This window comes from Anguilla rostrata, chromosome 12 (assembly GCF_018555375.3).
Source record: "Anguilla rostrata isolate EN2019 chromosome 12, ASM1855537v3, whole genome shotgun sequence".
Taxonomy (NCBI): domain Eukaryota; kingdom Metazoa; phylum Chordata; class Actinopteri; order Anguilliformes; family Anguillidae; genus Anguilla; species Anguilla rostrata.
Window position 1 is genome coordinate 30129183 of NC_057944.1, and position 15595 is coordinate 30144777.

Below are 15595 nucleotides of genomic sequence, written 5' to 3' on the forward strand. Positions count from 1 at the left end.
GCGTGTGTTTGTGTGTGTGCGTGCGTGTGTCTGTGTGTGTGTGCGTGCGTGCGTGTGTTGTCTGTGTGTGTGCGTGCATGCTGTTGTGTGTGCTGTGTTGTGTTTTGTGTGTGTGTGTGTGTGTGTGCATGCCAGTGAGAGTGCACCGATTTTTGCATGTGTGATTGTGTGTATGTATATGTGTGTTGCATATATTTGAGTGTCTGTGTGTATCTCTGAGTGTGTGAGTCTGTGTGTGTCAGTGTTTGCATGCGTGCTTGTTTGTGCATGCATATGTGAGTGTCCGTGTATATCTACAGGCGTGTGTGTGTGTGTGTGCGTGCACGTATCTGTGAGTGTGCTGTCAGCTCATTTCCTGCCCTCCCTGATGAACAGATGAGGTTGTCCTAGCAACGTGATGAGACGCAGATATGCAAACGAGCTGGGGAGAGAGAGGAGGCTCACACACACACAGCACTGCACCAGGAGCTCATTTTCATGCACACGCACACGCACACACTGCAAACAGTCCATCTCCCAGAGCACACACAGACACACACACACACACAAAACCTACCCTGTGCTACACGCACACGCACACGCACACACGTACGCAGACAACAACAACCTGTACTCGCTCATGGACGCACAAACACACACACAGGCTCCCTCATTCACAAATCAGTCTCTCTCCCTCTCTTCCCCGCGCCGCTCGCAAGCAGAGCAGGGGATGATTACCATGTAAATGAGAGAGAACGGAGGGAGGGAGGGAGGGAGGAGGAGGAGGAGGAGGAGGAGGAGGAGGGGGGTCAGACACAGAGCGGGGAGTGCTTTTGTTCCTCTTTTCATTATCTCCCGCTATCGCTCCCCGGATCACCGCTATCTCCACGCCGGAGGAATATTTTAATATCCGTTACACTGCCACACACTCTCCCGCTCCGCCCCATCCTCCACCCGTCCCCACCCGCGCGCAGAGCGCACCAGAGACGGAGAGAGAGAGAGAGAGAGCTGCCAGCGAGAAGGAAGGAAGGAACGACGGGAGCTAGGGGAAGGCCAGGAGAATTTGGTGAAGAGAGGGGGGGTGGGGGGACTGTGATAGAAGGAAATGAAGAAGGGATGCAGGAGAGAGGGGAGATGGATAGCATGGTGGAAAATGGATGAATTAACATTGTGATATTTAAGGAGAGATCGAGGGACAGACTGAAAGAAAGGGTGACAGAGAGAGGGGAAGAGAGGAAGAGGAGGTACAGGGGTAATACAGGAGGGAAAAAGAAAAGGACGGATGTTGGAAAGAGGAGATGGTGGGAGTGAGTGTGAATGGTTCTGAATGGATATATGGGCAGTGGAGAGATAGAAGAGAGAGGCAGGAGTGGCTCTCCCAGTTAGAGCTCACCGGCCAGCCAGAGATCCACATTCACTTTCCCTGACCAACAGCAGTGTGTGTGTTTCTGTGTGTGTGTGCGTGTGTGTTGTGTGTGGAGTGTGTGTTGGGGTTTGCGTCAGTAGGTGTGTGTGTGTGTGTGCGTAGCTTACGCTCATCTCCCAGCAGTACCGTGGGAGCAGTGGAGACGAAAGCCGCAGTGACAGCTCTGGTGGCTGGGGGGCAGTGTGGAGCCAGTGAAGTGCCGGGAGATGCGGCGCTGTCCCATGCGGAGGGGGGGTGGGGGGTGGGGGGTGTGGGAGAGCTCCCGGCTCCCTGCTCTAATGGCGAGGGAGAGGCGTGAGAGGGACCGGGGGGGCGCGCGGGCGGGCTGGCGGGCTGGCGGTGACGAGGATGCGTCTGGACTCCCGGCACACGGTCGGGTTAAAGAGAGCGCGATTACGGGAGCGGAGCGGGCGTCACGCCGCCGGTCACATGAGCAGCGCGTCTGCGTCAGTCACACGGGCGCCCCAGACCGCCGCGGGAACGCGGCTATTCGCTGATCTCCGCCGCTGATCTCCACCCGTTTAGCCGCGCCTGATTGTGAGCGATGTCTTTCATTTGCAGATAACTCCTGCTGTAGGCGTCGCCTCTTCCCCCCCCCCCCCCCAATCTCTGACGTCCATTTCGTTAGCCTCTCCTCGTGTCTCTCTCCGTCCCCCTGCGCTCTTTCTTAGCGCTTCCGCTCCTTTTCTTAGCTGTTCCGTCATTCTCAGGCACGTGGAAACTGTGGAACACACACGGCTGCCCGAAGTGTGATTTGGAGAACAGAGTTTGCTTCTCAAAAGGTTGCTAGTGTTTGGAGCAGTGGGTAGATGCTACAGGATAGAAATTGAAGTCCTCGGTTTACGTTTTGGTTTGGATTACTACATTAGTACTTACATAGTACAATAATAATAATATGATGCAGGATGCAGTGTGAAAAACAAGAATGCAGTAATTAGAAGCGACAAGCAAATTTGTAAAATTGAGTCATGCAATATTCACAGGTTAAGAATAGAAGATTAAATATGGGTTGCTATGAAAAGGTCAGACTGGAAGTGAGTTTTCGGCGCTGACTTAAAGGCCCTGCTGGAGTCGGAAGCCCTTGCGTGATCTGCGAGATCATTCCAGAGGTGCAGACAGGGAGTGGATGAGCGTCCCGAGCCTGTCCTAGGAACAGAAGGCTCGATCCCCCGCTGCGTGCGTCCTGGGCACCTGTTCTGGGAACACGGAGCGGTCTGGAATCGCCTGGCCCGGGTGTTCCAGAGGGACCGTAGATGGAGATTAAATCAGACAGATAAACGGGGGGCCGGCGCTATTTAAATCCTATAAAGCGGGAGGCGAATCCCAAAATCAATTCTGCAATGAACCCGGGTAGCCAATGCGAACTGGTCGGAACGGGGTATGGCGTGCGTATTTTGGGGGGGATTTATTCGCGACCCCGGCAGCACTGCTTTCAGTAAGCCGCAGCTTGTCGAGGGAGTCAGCCGGTAAATCCGCCCGGCAGCGCCTTGGCATGGTCAAGCCGGGAAAAGGTGAAGGTATGAATGAGTTTCTCTGCATCTGACGAGTTCAGTAAGGGCCTCAATCTGGAAGTGTTCTTTAGGTAGAGTACGGTTTGCAGGTGTGTTTGATATGGTCAGCGAAGGTCAGGGAGGTGTCAAAGTTCACACCTACTGTAGGTTTGTTACTGCGGAGGGTAGGGTGATTATTTGATAGATTGTGTCAGAGGAGGATCGTTACGTCGGCACGCAGTGACATCACGAGTAACGCCACTGTGCCCCTCCCCCCTCAGGCGCCCAGCGAGTACGAGGCCAATCCCGAGCTGCTCTTCTACCGGATCACCCACCTCAACCGCGGCCAGCAGTACCTCATCTGGGCGGCCGCTGTCACCACCGCCGGCCGCGGCAACATCAGCGAGAAGGTGACCGTGGAGCCTGCTGGGAAGGGTGAGTCTGAGTCAGTCCTCCGGATTTATTAAGTCACAAGTATGCAACATCCAATCTAACCTGAAGACAGAAGTTAGCTGCCTTAAAAAAGTAATGTTACAAACATAGACAGGTTCCACTCACAAAATACATGACTGAAAAGCGAATACCAAACCACAGCTTATTTATCCCATGTTGTCCCAAGAAAACCAAGATCAAAGTACCAAAAACCAAAAGACAGCCAAATATTCCAGAAAGCCAGGAATGAAAATGTAAAAATGATGAGCTGTAAGACGAAAACATTCGAACCTGTGAACGCGAAACACCAAAATGACACCAGACCCAGACGCAATGTCCACCACAACAGATGCTACCTGGCTCATGTTAAGCACCCAGAAACTGTTTATAAAGTAAAGGAAGGCCCACATCTTCTGTCGTTGCAAGGGGGAACACACCCCCTTCTCCTGGCACATGCATACTTAATGAATAGCTGTGCATGGCTGTGCTAATTGGGTGAGGTGTGGAAGGGTGCAGGTGTGGAAGAGGGTTCAGACAAGGACTGTGTTATCTGAAATTTACATATTTAAATTGCCTGATGCTGTTGGAAGCAGGGCTCTGCACTATGATATTATTTTCAAAAGATTCAATGTTTTAGCCTGAGACCAAACATGAATATGTTAGGAGGTAATCCATTTCAGCTATTGAATACCCCTAAAAAAACACAGAAGTTTACTTCTGCTTCTAATAATAGAGGTGATATTTGTAGACAAATAATTATTAAATCCAGCCAGTTGTAATCTCCACCTTCAGGCAAAATATTTTCCATGTAACAAAATCGCATCGTCTTAGTTTCCGAAACTGGAACTGGAAGATTTCAACTATCAGGCCTCAACGACTATTATTTATAGACATTAATATTTTCAATCAATGATTACGATTAAATGTCTCAGATTGCATTCAAACTGAAAATCAAACAGAACGTGATCTTTGTTCGTTCTGTAGCCATGTTGTAGTTGGGGTTCTGTGTTTCCTCCAGAAGGGTAATAAAGTGATAAAACTTTCAAGGGAGGGAAAACCCCAGGTCAATGTTTAACTGCCCCATGGATGTTTCCTTTCATGTGTGTGGATGGGGGGAGCAGGGAGAGAACAGAACAGAACATTCCTGTGTTCACAAAGAGCAAGTTTACCAGATCAAATCATATCGTCTCTTTCTCAGAGGTGATAGTCTAACGACTAGACTAGACAGTTCACACTTCACTGTTCTGTTTGTTTCTCTCCGCTTCTCTCCCGTGTTTTTTAAGGTTATGTGAAGGCCTCTCTCTGCCTCCCTCTTGCACGTTCTTGCTCTCTGTGTTTCTCCTCATATTTACTCCATCTCTCTCCGTCTCTCTCCGTCTCTCTCCGTCTCTCTCCATCTCTCTCCGTCTCTCTCCGTCTCTCTCCATCTCTCTCCATCTCTCTCCGTCTCTCGTGGCCTTTGTGCGTTCGTGCTGGGCCGGTGCGGCGCTGAGGGACAGCTGGGTCCGTTGCAGGAAGCGCTGTGGTTAATTATGTGGTGACGAGCGGGGTGCACCCAATGAGCTGCCTGCGAGGGAGGGGGGGGAGGGGCTAAGTGACAGAGGGTGACAGAGCCAATACTCAACACATTTGTGTGTGTGGGGGGCGGGGGGGGGTGTTAATCGATAGCTTGTTGATTACAATGACAGAAAGAAAGAGAGTGCATGAACCGGAGAGAGAATGAGAGAGAAAGGGAGAGTGAGAGAGAGAGGCTCAGTACCTCCCTCCCTCTCTCTCTCTCTCTCTCTCTCTTTCTCCTTTGGCTTTTCAAGCTAATAATAAGCTGTAAAAGGCTGTGTCCTCTAAGCTGTTCCTCAGTATTATACTCAGGAAACACGAGGAATTAAGATGTCAAGATGTGTGTGCATGTATGTGTGTGTGTGTGTGTGTGTGTGTCTGTGAAAGATAGAGAGAGAGAGAAAATGAGAAAGTGAGAAGGCCGGTGTGTTTGGGGGTATGTACGTTCCTGTTTGTGGATGCGATTGTAAGTGCTTGCGTGTATTTGTGCGTGTGCATCTGTGTGCATTTGTACTTGTGTGTCAGCGCCAGTAATTGGTTACAACTGACGGATGCCCATTGATTATAATCATCAGACAGGATGACAGAAAGAGGACAAGAAAAGAGGGTGTTTGTGTGGGACCCCAACGACCACGAACTCCACATAAAAACAGCAGCCTTCCTTCTCTGTCCACAGCACACTTTGTTTTCTAAATGCGGAGAGTGGATTTGTGGTCTTGCCTGCCATATTTCTAAAGAAATATCCAGTGGCGTGGTAGAGGCGGAACCCCTAGGGGTGTTTAAGGCCAGACTCGATGGGAACTATATTTTGTCGGTAAATGGTGAGCCTCGATGGGCTGAATGGCCTGTTCTCTTGTCATTATGCATTCTTATGTTCTTATGAAGCATTCTCAGCAAATACCTCAGCCTCCTGTCATCACACTGAAACAGCTGTTCCTGGACTGGGCGTAAATAAGCATTCAGAGTTTATTTCCCCCTCGCAAAATAGCCTTGCGGGATAAGCTAGCGTGTGGGGGGGAGTCCGCTATTGTGCACTGGAGTACTGGAGGCCAACCCAGGTCCTGGGGAGCCTGTTTCTGCCGCTTTTTTGTTGTTACTCGACACTTAATTGATCAATTATGGCGGTTAATTACACAGTTAACTCACCTCACCTGGTTTCTTGGCTCTTTGAGTGGCGTTTGTATTCAAGGTGAAAACCGGCAGGCCCAAGGTTGGCCACGCCTGCTCTTCGGTGGGTATTTACGCCTCGGGGTCCTTTTCCCATGCCTGTGCTTCCTGTTCGTGTCCGTCCAGCCCCGGCCAAGATCCTGTCCTTCGGGGGCACGGTGACCACGCCCTGGATGAAGGAGGTGCGTCTGCCCTGCAGCTCCGTCGGGGAGCCCACGCCCACCATTAAGTGGACCAAAGACAGGTTAGTGTCTTCGCCCCGCCCCCACCCCCCCTTCATTTACCTATCCCCTCCCTTTTCCCATCTCCACCTTCGTCCTGTTTCATAGTCCTTTTTTTGTCTCTCGTACCCTCTCGTTATCATACAAGTACAGAGCCACGTGCACACGTATTGCATTCTGGGACATGCAGTGTGTAGCAGCGACCCTTATCCGGAGCCTCAGCTTGCATTCTCTCACATAGAAGCCTGCTGGCTCTTTACTAAAGCAATTCAGGTTAAGTACCGTACTCTGTGATACAATGGCAGTGCCCCACATGGGAATCAAACCCGCAGCATCGTCCTTACAAGCCTGGCTCCCTAACCATTATGCTACAGCCCCCCACCTCCCCCCCTCTTCCTCCTCCCCCTCATGACACTGAGATTATGATGATCATATATTGATTATATGATGAACAATGGTTCACACGAGAAATTATTATATCCTCTTTCAGCATCCCTCGCTCCTTTGTCCTCTCTCGCTCTCTCCTCTCAATCTTGCGCTCCCGTGGACCTGACCAATCGCGTCCTTCGGGTTGAGGCAGGGTAATAAAGCTGTGATGTCAAAGGAGAGGCTATCATTCTCGCGCTAAGGAGCAGGGAGGTGAATGGATTCGGAGGGACTGCATGTCCCACAGACCCACGGCCCTTCTGTCGCTCGCTTTTCTCCACCTGCTTTTTTCCTCCGTCCCTTTCATTCTTTATCTGCACTACTTCACTCCCGCGCTCTGATTCTGCCTTTTCATTCCGCTCTCATTGTAGGTGGTGGTTGTCATTTTTAAATAGCAAGTCTCTCGTGTGCTCTTTGTGTGTGTGTGTGTGTGTGTGTGTGTGTGTGTGTGTGCGCATCACAGTGAGGACTCGGCTATCCCAGTGACACTGGATGGTCACCGGCTGATCCTGGCCAATGGCACGCTGGTGCTGCGCTCTGTGAAAGCAGAGGATTCTGGGTACTACACCTGCACTGCCACAAACACCCTGGGATTTGACACCATCATTGTGAACCTGCTGGTGCAAGGTAAGGAGCACGGCATTGTGGGACCTTATTCAACCCTGCCTTCTGACGTCTTGTCCTCAACATCAGAGTCCACAGAATAAATTTAAAATGTAGTTATTATAGTCTACACTCTTTTTGCAATCACCCTGTTTTAAACAACAACAACAACAACAAAATATTTAAAATGGTGCCAGCCTGCATTCTTATAAGCAATTGATTCTGATAGGGGATACATATTTTATGGTCATCTAATTGTTTATGGTCATAATTAGTCAAGGCTTTAGTTTACTGTAAGTGAGTGATCGGTTTATCAATGATTCTTAGAAGATGGTTGTAGTTGCAGTTGCAGTTACAGAACAAGTCAGTTACAGAACAAGTTTGGTGACTGAGCAGTTTCCCCAACCTGCCTCTCCCCCTTCCAACAGTGCCCCCCGATCAGCCACGCCTCACGGTCTCCACCACCTCCACCTCCTCCATCACCCTGGCCTGGATCCCAGGAGATAACGGGGGCAGCTCCATCAGAGGTAGGATCCACTGCTCCGCACCTGTCCACTGCTCCACACCTCCACACCTGTCCACTGCTCCACACCTGTCCACTGCTCTACACCTGCCCACTGCTCCACACCTGTCCACTGCTCCACACCTATCCACTGCTCTACACCTGTCCACTGCTCTACACCTATCCACTCCTCCACACCTGTCCACTGCTCCACACCTGTCCACTGATCCATACCTGTCCACTGCTCCACACCTCCACACCTGTCCACTGCTCTACACCTGTCCACTGCTCCGCACCTGTCCACTGCTCTTCACCTGGGCTGCCTGTGTGTCTGCCTGTCTGTCATTGATGTTTCTATTCGTCTGTGTTTCCAAAAGCTTGTGTGCCGGTTTGTCTATCCGTGTCTTGGTTCATTTGACTACTTGTGCGTCATCTTGTCTACTTGTCTGATTGTCTGTCTGTCTGTCTACACCTTTGTCTCCTTGACTCTTTGTCTGGTTCTTTCTGAATCTGTCTACAAGTATGTTTCTTTACCTTACCTGCCTGTTTGTCTGTCCGTTTCTCACTTGTATCGGTCAGTATTTGCCTAATTCCTGTCCTCCTGGGTCAGTCTCTCTCCCTGTCTGTCAGTGCTATGATCTCTTTCATGTTTGTGCCGCTCCTGCTTGTAATTACCTCACAACAATGGAAGTCGAGCTTGCTCTCCGCTCTCCCATCTGTTTACTAGACAGCAGCTCGAATCCTTTCAGCATTTTAAACTCGCCCTAAATTATTGTTGCCGACGCCACCCAGACAAAATCCGCCCAACCCACCAGCCAGCTCTCTTTGAAACTATTCTGAAACGGAAACAGTTTTGCCGTCTCTCAGCAATTTCCAGAATCGCGGCTCAGCAGCCGGGGATACCAGCAAGCTACCGTGCGCCATATTGTGCGGATATTTACATATGTGTCCAGTCAGCATCTTCGCAAACGTGTCTAAATAGCGTATGTAGCAGGGAACAAATCTCAATTTCCGCATTGAGATAAGTGCGTGACTTCTTGATGGCTCACTGTGAGCTGTGGTATTTGAAGTGCATTAGCACCCTCTGGTGGTGAGGAACTGTAGAAGCAGGGGCTATGCCGCACAGTGGTGCTTGTCATTCTGTGGCAGATGCACGAGATGACTGTTTGTCATTCCCGGCCTTAAAGTTACGGAACATTTACCAGCCAATTGCAACGGATCAGGCTGAAAAATCTTTTGAAATATAGTGCTGCTGTGCATGTGTGGTTTGGATGAATGCCCTGAAAATGTTATTACATTTCAGGAATGATGTTCATCGTGTGTTCTCGACAAATATAATGCAAAACAACCACAGAAAGGTAGTACTTTATTTGTATGAAGAGACTTAATGTAATGCAATTTTGAGTGAATGTAATGTGGTGGACTATTCTTCATAAAGTGACAGCTATAAAAACGTAAGAGCGAAATGGTGCACCGGTAGCTTTGTCGATTACAGCAGGGACACTCAAATCTGGCTCTCAAGGTCAGCAGTGCTGCTGTTTTTCTCGTCTGCCTGGTACACCTTCGTCCAGTGAAGTCACTGATTGGCCAGAGGCCACGCTCACCTGGTGCATCAACAGTTCTGATTAGAGGGGAGGAGTGAAAGCCATCAGTACTACTGGCCCAAGGGACAGATCTGAGTATCCCTGCATTACAGTATAGATCAACACCTTACACTGAATAAAACCAGTTTCCTTCTCACCATTGCTATTATGTCTGAAAGAAAAGCCGATTTAGAAATTATTTCATGAGTTAAATGAAAGTAGGGCTGTTTCTGTTGGGGCGTTCTCACCAAAGTGACGTGTGACCATGGTCGTCAAGGTGATGTGGCTATGGAAGTGTACCTCCCCCGGTGAGGGGGGGCGGTGTCTGCGGGAGCGCTCTGGCCAATGAGAGGGGCGTGACGGTGGTTGTGTGGGGCTTCCCCAGGCTTCGTGCTCCAGTACTCGGTGGACAACACGGAGGAGTGGAGGGACGTGTTCATCAGCTCCAGCGAGCGCTCCTTCAGGCTGGACAACCTGCGCTGCGGCACCTGGTACAAGGTCAAGCTGGCGGCCAAGAACAGCGTGGGGGCGGGGCGCATCAGCGAGATCATCGAGGCCAAGACGCACGGCCGCGGTGAGGGGACACGCCCGCTCAGGAACACTGACGCTGCAGATGGACTGACAACACAGACATGCCAACACTCAGATGCTGATACTGCGGCCACAGACGCAAAAATGCACTCAAATACACTGGTACTATGGTCACACAATAAAACACTGATATTATGGTGACACACACTGACACACACTGGTACTATAGTCACACACTCAAAGACATTGGTACTATGGTGACACACTCAGACACACTGGTACTATAGACACACAATAGAACACTGGTACTTCAGTCACACACTCAAACACACTGGTGCTATGGTCACATATTCAAACACACTGGTACTATAGTCACCCACTCAAAGACACTGGTACTATGGTGACACACTCAAACACACTGGTACTATAGTCACCCACTCAAAGACACTGGTACTATTGTGACACTCAAATACACTGGTACTATAGTCACACAATAAAACACTGGTACTTCAGTCACACAGTCAGACACACTGGTACTATGGTCACATATTCAAACACACTGGTACTATAGTCACCCACTCAAAGACACTGGTACTATGGTGACACACTCAAACACACTGGTACTATAGTCACCCACTCAAAGACACTGGTACTATTGTGACACTCAAATACACTGGTACTATAGTCACACAATAAAACACTGGTACTTCAGTCACACACTCAGACACACTGGTACTATGGTCACATATTCAAACACACTGGTACTATAGTCACCCACTCAAAGACACTGGTACTATTGTGACACTCAAATACACTGGTACTATTGTCACACAATAAAACGCTGGTACTTCAGTCACACACTCAGACACACTGGTACTATGGTCACATATTCAAACACACTGGTACTATAGTCACACACTCAGACACACTGGTACTATGGTCACATATTCAAACACACTGGTACTATGGTCACATATTCAAACACACTGGTACTATGGTCACATATTCAAACACACTGGTACTATGGTCACATATTCAAACACACTGGTACTATAGTCACACACTCAGACACACTGGTACTATGGTCACATATTCAAACACACTGGTACTATGGTCACATATTCAAACACACTGGTACTATGGTCACATATTCAAACACACTGGTACTATGGTCACATATTCAAACACACTGGTACTATGGTCACGTATTCAAACACACTGGTACTATGGTCACATATTCAAACACACTGGTACTATAGTCACACACTCAAACACACTGGTACTATGGTGACACACTCAAACACACTGGTACTATAGTCACACACTCAAACACACTGGTACTATGGTGACACACTCAAACACACTGGTACTACAGTCACGCAGATACCAGTCAAGCTAGTGCTTAAACACACTGGTACTATAGTCAAACTAATACTCATTAACTGATTCTTTCAGACCAAATGACTTCAAACTGATGTAATAGTCTTGTGACACAAGAGTTGACTCTGGCCTGTCAAACTGCTAGCCAGATTAACATTTGAATCCTTACATAATCTATATTCTCAGAACTGTTCTGTTGTAAGAATATGCCCCTAACAGAGGTCAGTGGTTAGTGGAGTATTCAGTTCTCCAGTGTGCAGTTAAAGGGGTTTGACTGTAGGCGGCGCTGTTCCCCCTGTCTCCCTCTCCGCAGAGCCTCAGTTCAACAAGGACCAGCCGCTGTTCACCCACATCAACTCCACCCACGCCCGGCTCAACCTGCAGGGCTGGGCCAGTGGCGGCTGCCCCATCACCGCCGTCCTGCTGGAGTTCCGGCCCAAGGGCACCTGGGCGTGGCAGAACCTGCGCACCAACGCCTCGGCCGACGTCTTCCTGGCCGAGCTGCGGGAGGCCACCTGGTACGAGCTGAAGATGAAGGCCTGCAACAGCGCCGGCTGCGGCAACCAGAGCTCCCAGTTCGCCACGCTGGACTACGACGGGAGTGAGTGCCGCGGGGGAGGGGGTCGGGCAAGGGGAGGGGCCATGGGGAGGGTGGTGGGCAAGGGAGGGGCCATAGGGAGGAGGTGGGGCAAGAGAAGGGCAGGGCGGGGGCATAGGGAGGGGGCGGGCAAGGGGAGAGGTTTGGTGATGGGTGGAGTCTTGGGGAGGGAAAGGGTACAAGGGAGGGGGTGGGGCAAAGGGAGGGACAGGGCGAGGAACATGGGGGGGTGGGGCAAGAGGACGACAGGGCCACAGGGTAGGCCCAGGTCTAAGGAGAAGGGGGGGACCCATGGGGAGCGGGTGGGTCAAGGAGAGGGGTCATGGGGATGGGTGGGGACATGGGGAGGGAAAGGGTACAAGGGAGGAGGAGGGGTAAAGAGAGGGGTGGGGCTGTGGGGAGGGAGGAGGGCCTGTGAGGAAAGGGTGGCGCATGGGCAGGTTCAAAGGCAGGGAAGGAGAGATTATGGTGACACCAGAGAGTGTGAAAGTTAGGTGGCCCTGGTGTTCTGAGTCCAGCATGGTTCTGGTTTTACTGAGGCCCAAAAGCTAAACACAGTGCTCCTTATTGAACTGTCTTTGGTTATGGGATAGCTGCTTATTGTTCTGTTTTTTTGTAATAAAGTCTTTTTTGTAGTCAGAATACATATCCACTATTCCCTCCCTCTCCCTCTGCTTCTCCTGCAGGCACCATCCCGCCCATTAAGTCTGCGAGGGGGGAGGGTGACGACGTGAAGAAGCTCTTCACCATCGCCTGCCCCGTCATCCTCGTCACCCTCGGCCTGGCCCTCCTCTTCATCATCCGCAAGAAGCGCAAGGAGAAGAGGCTCAAACGGCTGCGGGGTGAGGAAGAGGAGGAGGGAGGGAGGGAGGGAGAGAGAGAGAGCAAGGCGGGGGGGGGGGGATGAGAAGAGGTGGAGAGAGGAAGAGGAGACAACAATAGAGGAGGAGGGAGAGAGTGAGCCAGAGGACATATGAGGAGAGATGGAAATAGAGGAGATTGTGAGACGTGTGGCTGACTCTCGAGCCGCGTGTGGGTTCGATCCCCTGCCTTGACGCCTTTTGGGCTGTCTGTTACCCTCTCTGTTTTCTAACTGTCTGAATAAAAAATAAAAAAACAAAGGAGGTGCAGAAATCAGACTGTGACTCAGAGAGGGCAGCTCGGAGAAGGAGTTGGGAGAGGGAAAGGGGGATGAAGAGAAAGAGAAAGATGGGATGAGAAGCATGGGGTGCGGGGAGAGAGAGAGGGGGAGAGAGAGCATACTATATTGTAATATAAGGAAAAAGAGAAAGAGAAATAAAGCGAGGTAAGGTATGGTAAAGATAAGAGGGGGATGAGGAGAGAAAGGAAGATGGAGGGATAAGAGAAGGGCAGGGTAGGCACAAAGGTCAGGAGAGGCCAAGAAGGATGTGTCTTTGTTCCTGAACGTTCTCCTTATGTGTCCACAGATGCCAAGAGCTTGGCGGAGATGCTGATCAGGTAAGGCCAGTGGTTTGGCAGGCGAGCTTACAGAGGGCTGTGGGTTTACTGGCTGTGTTCAGTTCGTGGCTCTGTCTCCGTGTACATGGCTGACATTTTCGAAACCTTTGCTGTTCTCTTTCTCTCACTCCTGTGGCTCCTGTCACGGTCCCCTGATTCCCTTTCTTTCCTCTCTCTCTCTCTGTCTCTATCTTTCTCCCTCTCTCTCTAGGAATTTAATTCAGATTGCTTTTTTGGCATGCGGTGCAAGCACTGAACATTTTGTCAAAGCACTAACAACTGACAACAACAAATCTTGTTCTTTCTGCCTCTCCTTTGATGTCAAGTGCTGATAACTATCTCACCTACACATAGTATATAATATGTGTATTACATTATGTGTGTTATGTAATATTTGTGCTGGCTGGTTCCGTTTTTGGCCTTCCCAATGTATGTGTGGGTGTGTGTGAGAGAGTGAGAGAGAGAGATAGAGAGGGGGGAGGCTGCAGTTGTAAAGGCAGTGGAAATACTCTGTCTCTGTCTTCCTTGTGTCCCGGAGCAGTAAGAACAATCGCAGTTTCGACACCCCAGTGAAGGGCCCCCCAGCGGGCCCCCGGCTCCACATCGACATCCCGCGCGTCCAGCTGCTCATCGAGGACAAGGAGGGCATCAAGCAGCTCGGTCAGTGGCCCGGGAAGCTGGGGAGGAGGGGCCTGTGTGTCTGTGTGTCTGTGTGCACGTGTCTGTGTGTATCCATTTGTGTGTGTGTGTGTCTGTGTGCCTATGTGTATGTGTGTGAGTAGGTGTGGGTGTGTATGAGTTTGCATGTAGGGGTGTGTTTATGTGTGTGTGTGTACATGGGGGAGGGGGAGTTGCACATTATAATGCTACTTTTAATTACTTACAGTATATTTCTTTACTGTCACACACACACACAAAGTGAGGCTACAGAAGTATTGCTATTAATGTTGATTTCACTGCTTATTTCTTTAGCTCTGTGGCATGTTGCCTCTGTGTTCAGATCACAAAGAAATTGTCTGAAAATGCTCTCACTTTCCCCTTTAACAGGTGAAGACAAAGCCACCATCCCTGTGACAGACACAGAGTTCAGCCAATCGGTGAACCCGCAGAGCTTCTGTACAGGCGTGTCTGTACATCATCCCGCCCTCATCCAGAACACAGGGCCCCTGATTGACATGTCAGACATACGACCAGGAACTAGTGAGTGTGCTCGAGCAGTGTACAGATGAACTGAAATTCTAACGCAAGCTGGCATCTGACAAGTTTTATTATTGCATACATTGAGAGCTAAATGGTGATTAATATATTGCCCTGGACAGATTTAATATTGCTTAAAGTCAGGTTGCAACAGTTTTTGTTTGGAGCACATATGCCAAGCATAGAGTTTCCAGGAATATTTTAACTGTATTTTGCAGATTATTTAAAGTAATTTTAATAAATAACATAAACAAATAGCAACTCCTATTCAACAAAATATTGACAGTGAATGTTGTTATTTAACATGTAATAAGCTTACTCGAGACCAAGCAGGCATTCCCAAAACCTTTATACAGCCTGTATAACATCCTAACAACCATAATATAACATCTTTATAAAACATTCATAAGCACGTGTGCAGGAATTTTGGTCAGAGCTTTGGTCAGAGCAGATCTTCATTCATGCATTACAGAAGATGTATGATGTCATCCTTCGTAAGGCACTGGATTTGCTTATAATGACATAAAATGAGGATGGTGTGTAATGTTAATTAAGTTATTGTACATTCTTTATTACGGCTTAAAGAGTACACGCACTTTACATTTTAGGTTGTTTCACAGCATGCTGGTATGCAGCCAACATCATTTTAATAGTACATACGAAAGGGTTGCACACCTATTGAAAACGTATTAGTAATTTAGTAATTGGTGTTTCTGAATGAGTTAAGTGTGAGGACTTCATGAGGACTTTTGCGTGATTTTGTGTGGTATAGTGGACTAATCGGTGCTCCCTGACCGCAGACCCAGTGTCCAGGAAGACAGTCAAGTCTGCTCACAGCACGCGGAACCGCTACTCCAGCCAGTGGACCCTCACCAAGTGCCAGGCCTCCACCCCCGCCCGCACCCTCACCTCCGACTGGCGCACGGTGGGCTCCCAGCACGGCATCACCGTCACCGAGAGCGACAGCTACAGCGCCAGCCTGTCCCAGGACACGGGTGAGCCTCCCGCCCCCCCGTGGAGCCGC

The 15595-nt window shown here is 49.7% G+C and overlaps 1 protein-coding gene across 1 annotated transcript in view; it reads left to right on the forward strand.

The window, feature by feature from the left end:
- The window catches only part of dscaml1 (Down syndrome cell adhesion molecule like 1), a 130274-nt gene that overhangs the window by 111231 nt on the left and 3448 nt on the right, over window positions 1-15595 (forward strand). The window contains exons 22-32 of the mRNA XM_064301498.1: window positions 3177-3330; window positions 6178-6295; window positions 7162-7325; window positions 7730-7828; window positions 9772-9960; window positions 11611-11898; window positions 12582-12737; window positions 13344-13374; window positions 13916-14034; window positions 14422-14574; window positions 15372-15566. Coding sequence (XP_064157568.1) covers window positions 3177-3330; window positions 6178-6295; window positions 7162-7325; window positions 7730-7828; window positions 9772-9960; window positions 11611-11898; window positions 12582-12737; window positions 13344-13374; window positions 13916-14034; window positions 14422-14574; window positions 15372-15566 — 1666 coding nt within the window. The remainder of the gene's footprint in view (window positions 1-3176; window positions 3331-6177; window positions 6296-7161; window positions 7326-7729; window positions 7829-9771; window positions 9961-11610; window positions 11899-12581; window positions 12738-13343; window positions 13375-13915; window positions 14035-14421; window positions 14575-15371; window positions 15567-15595) is intronic.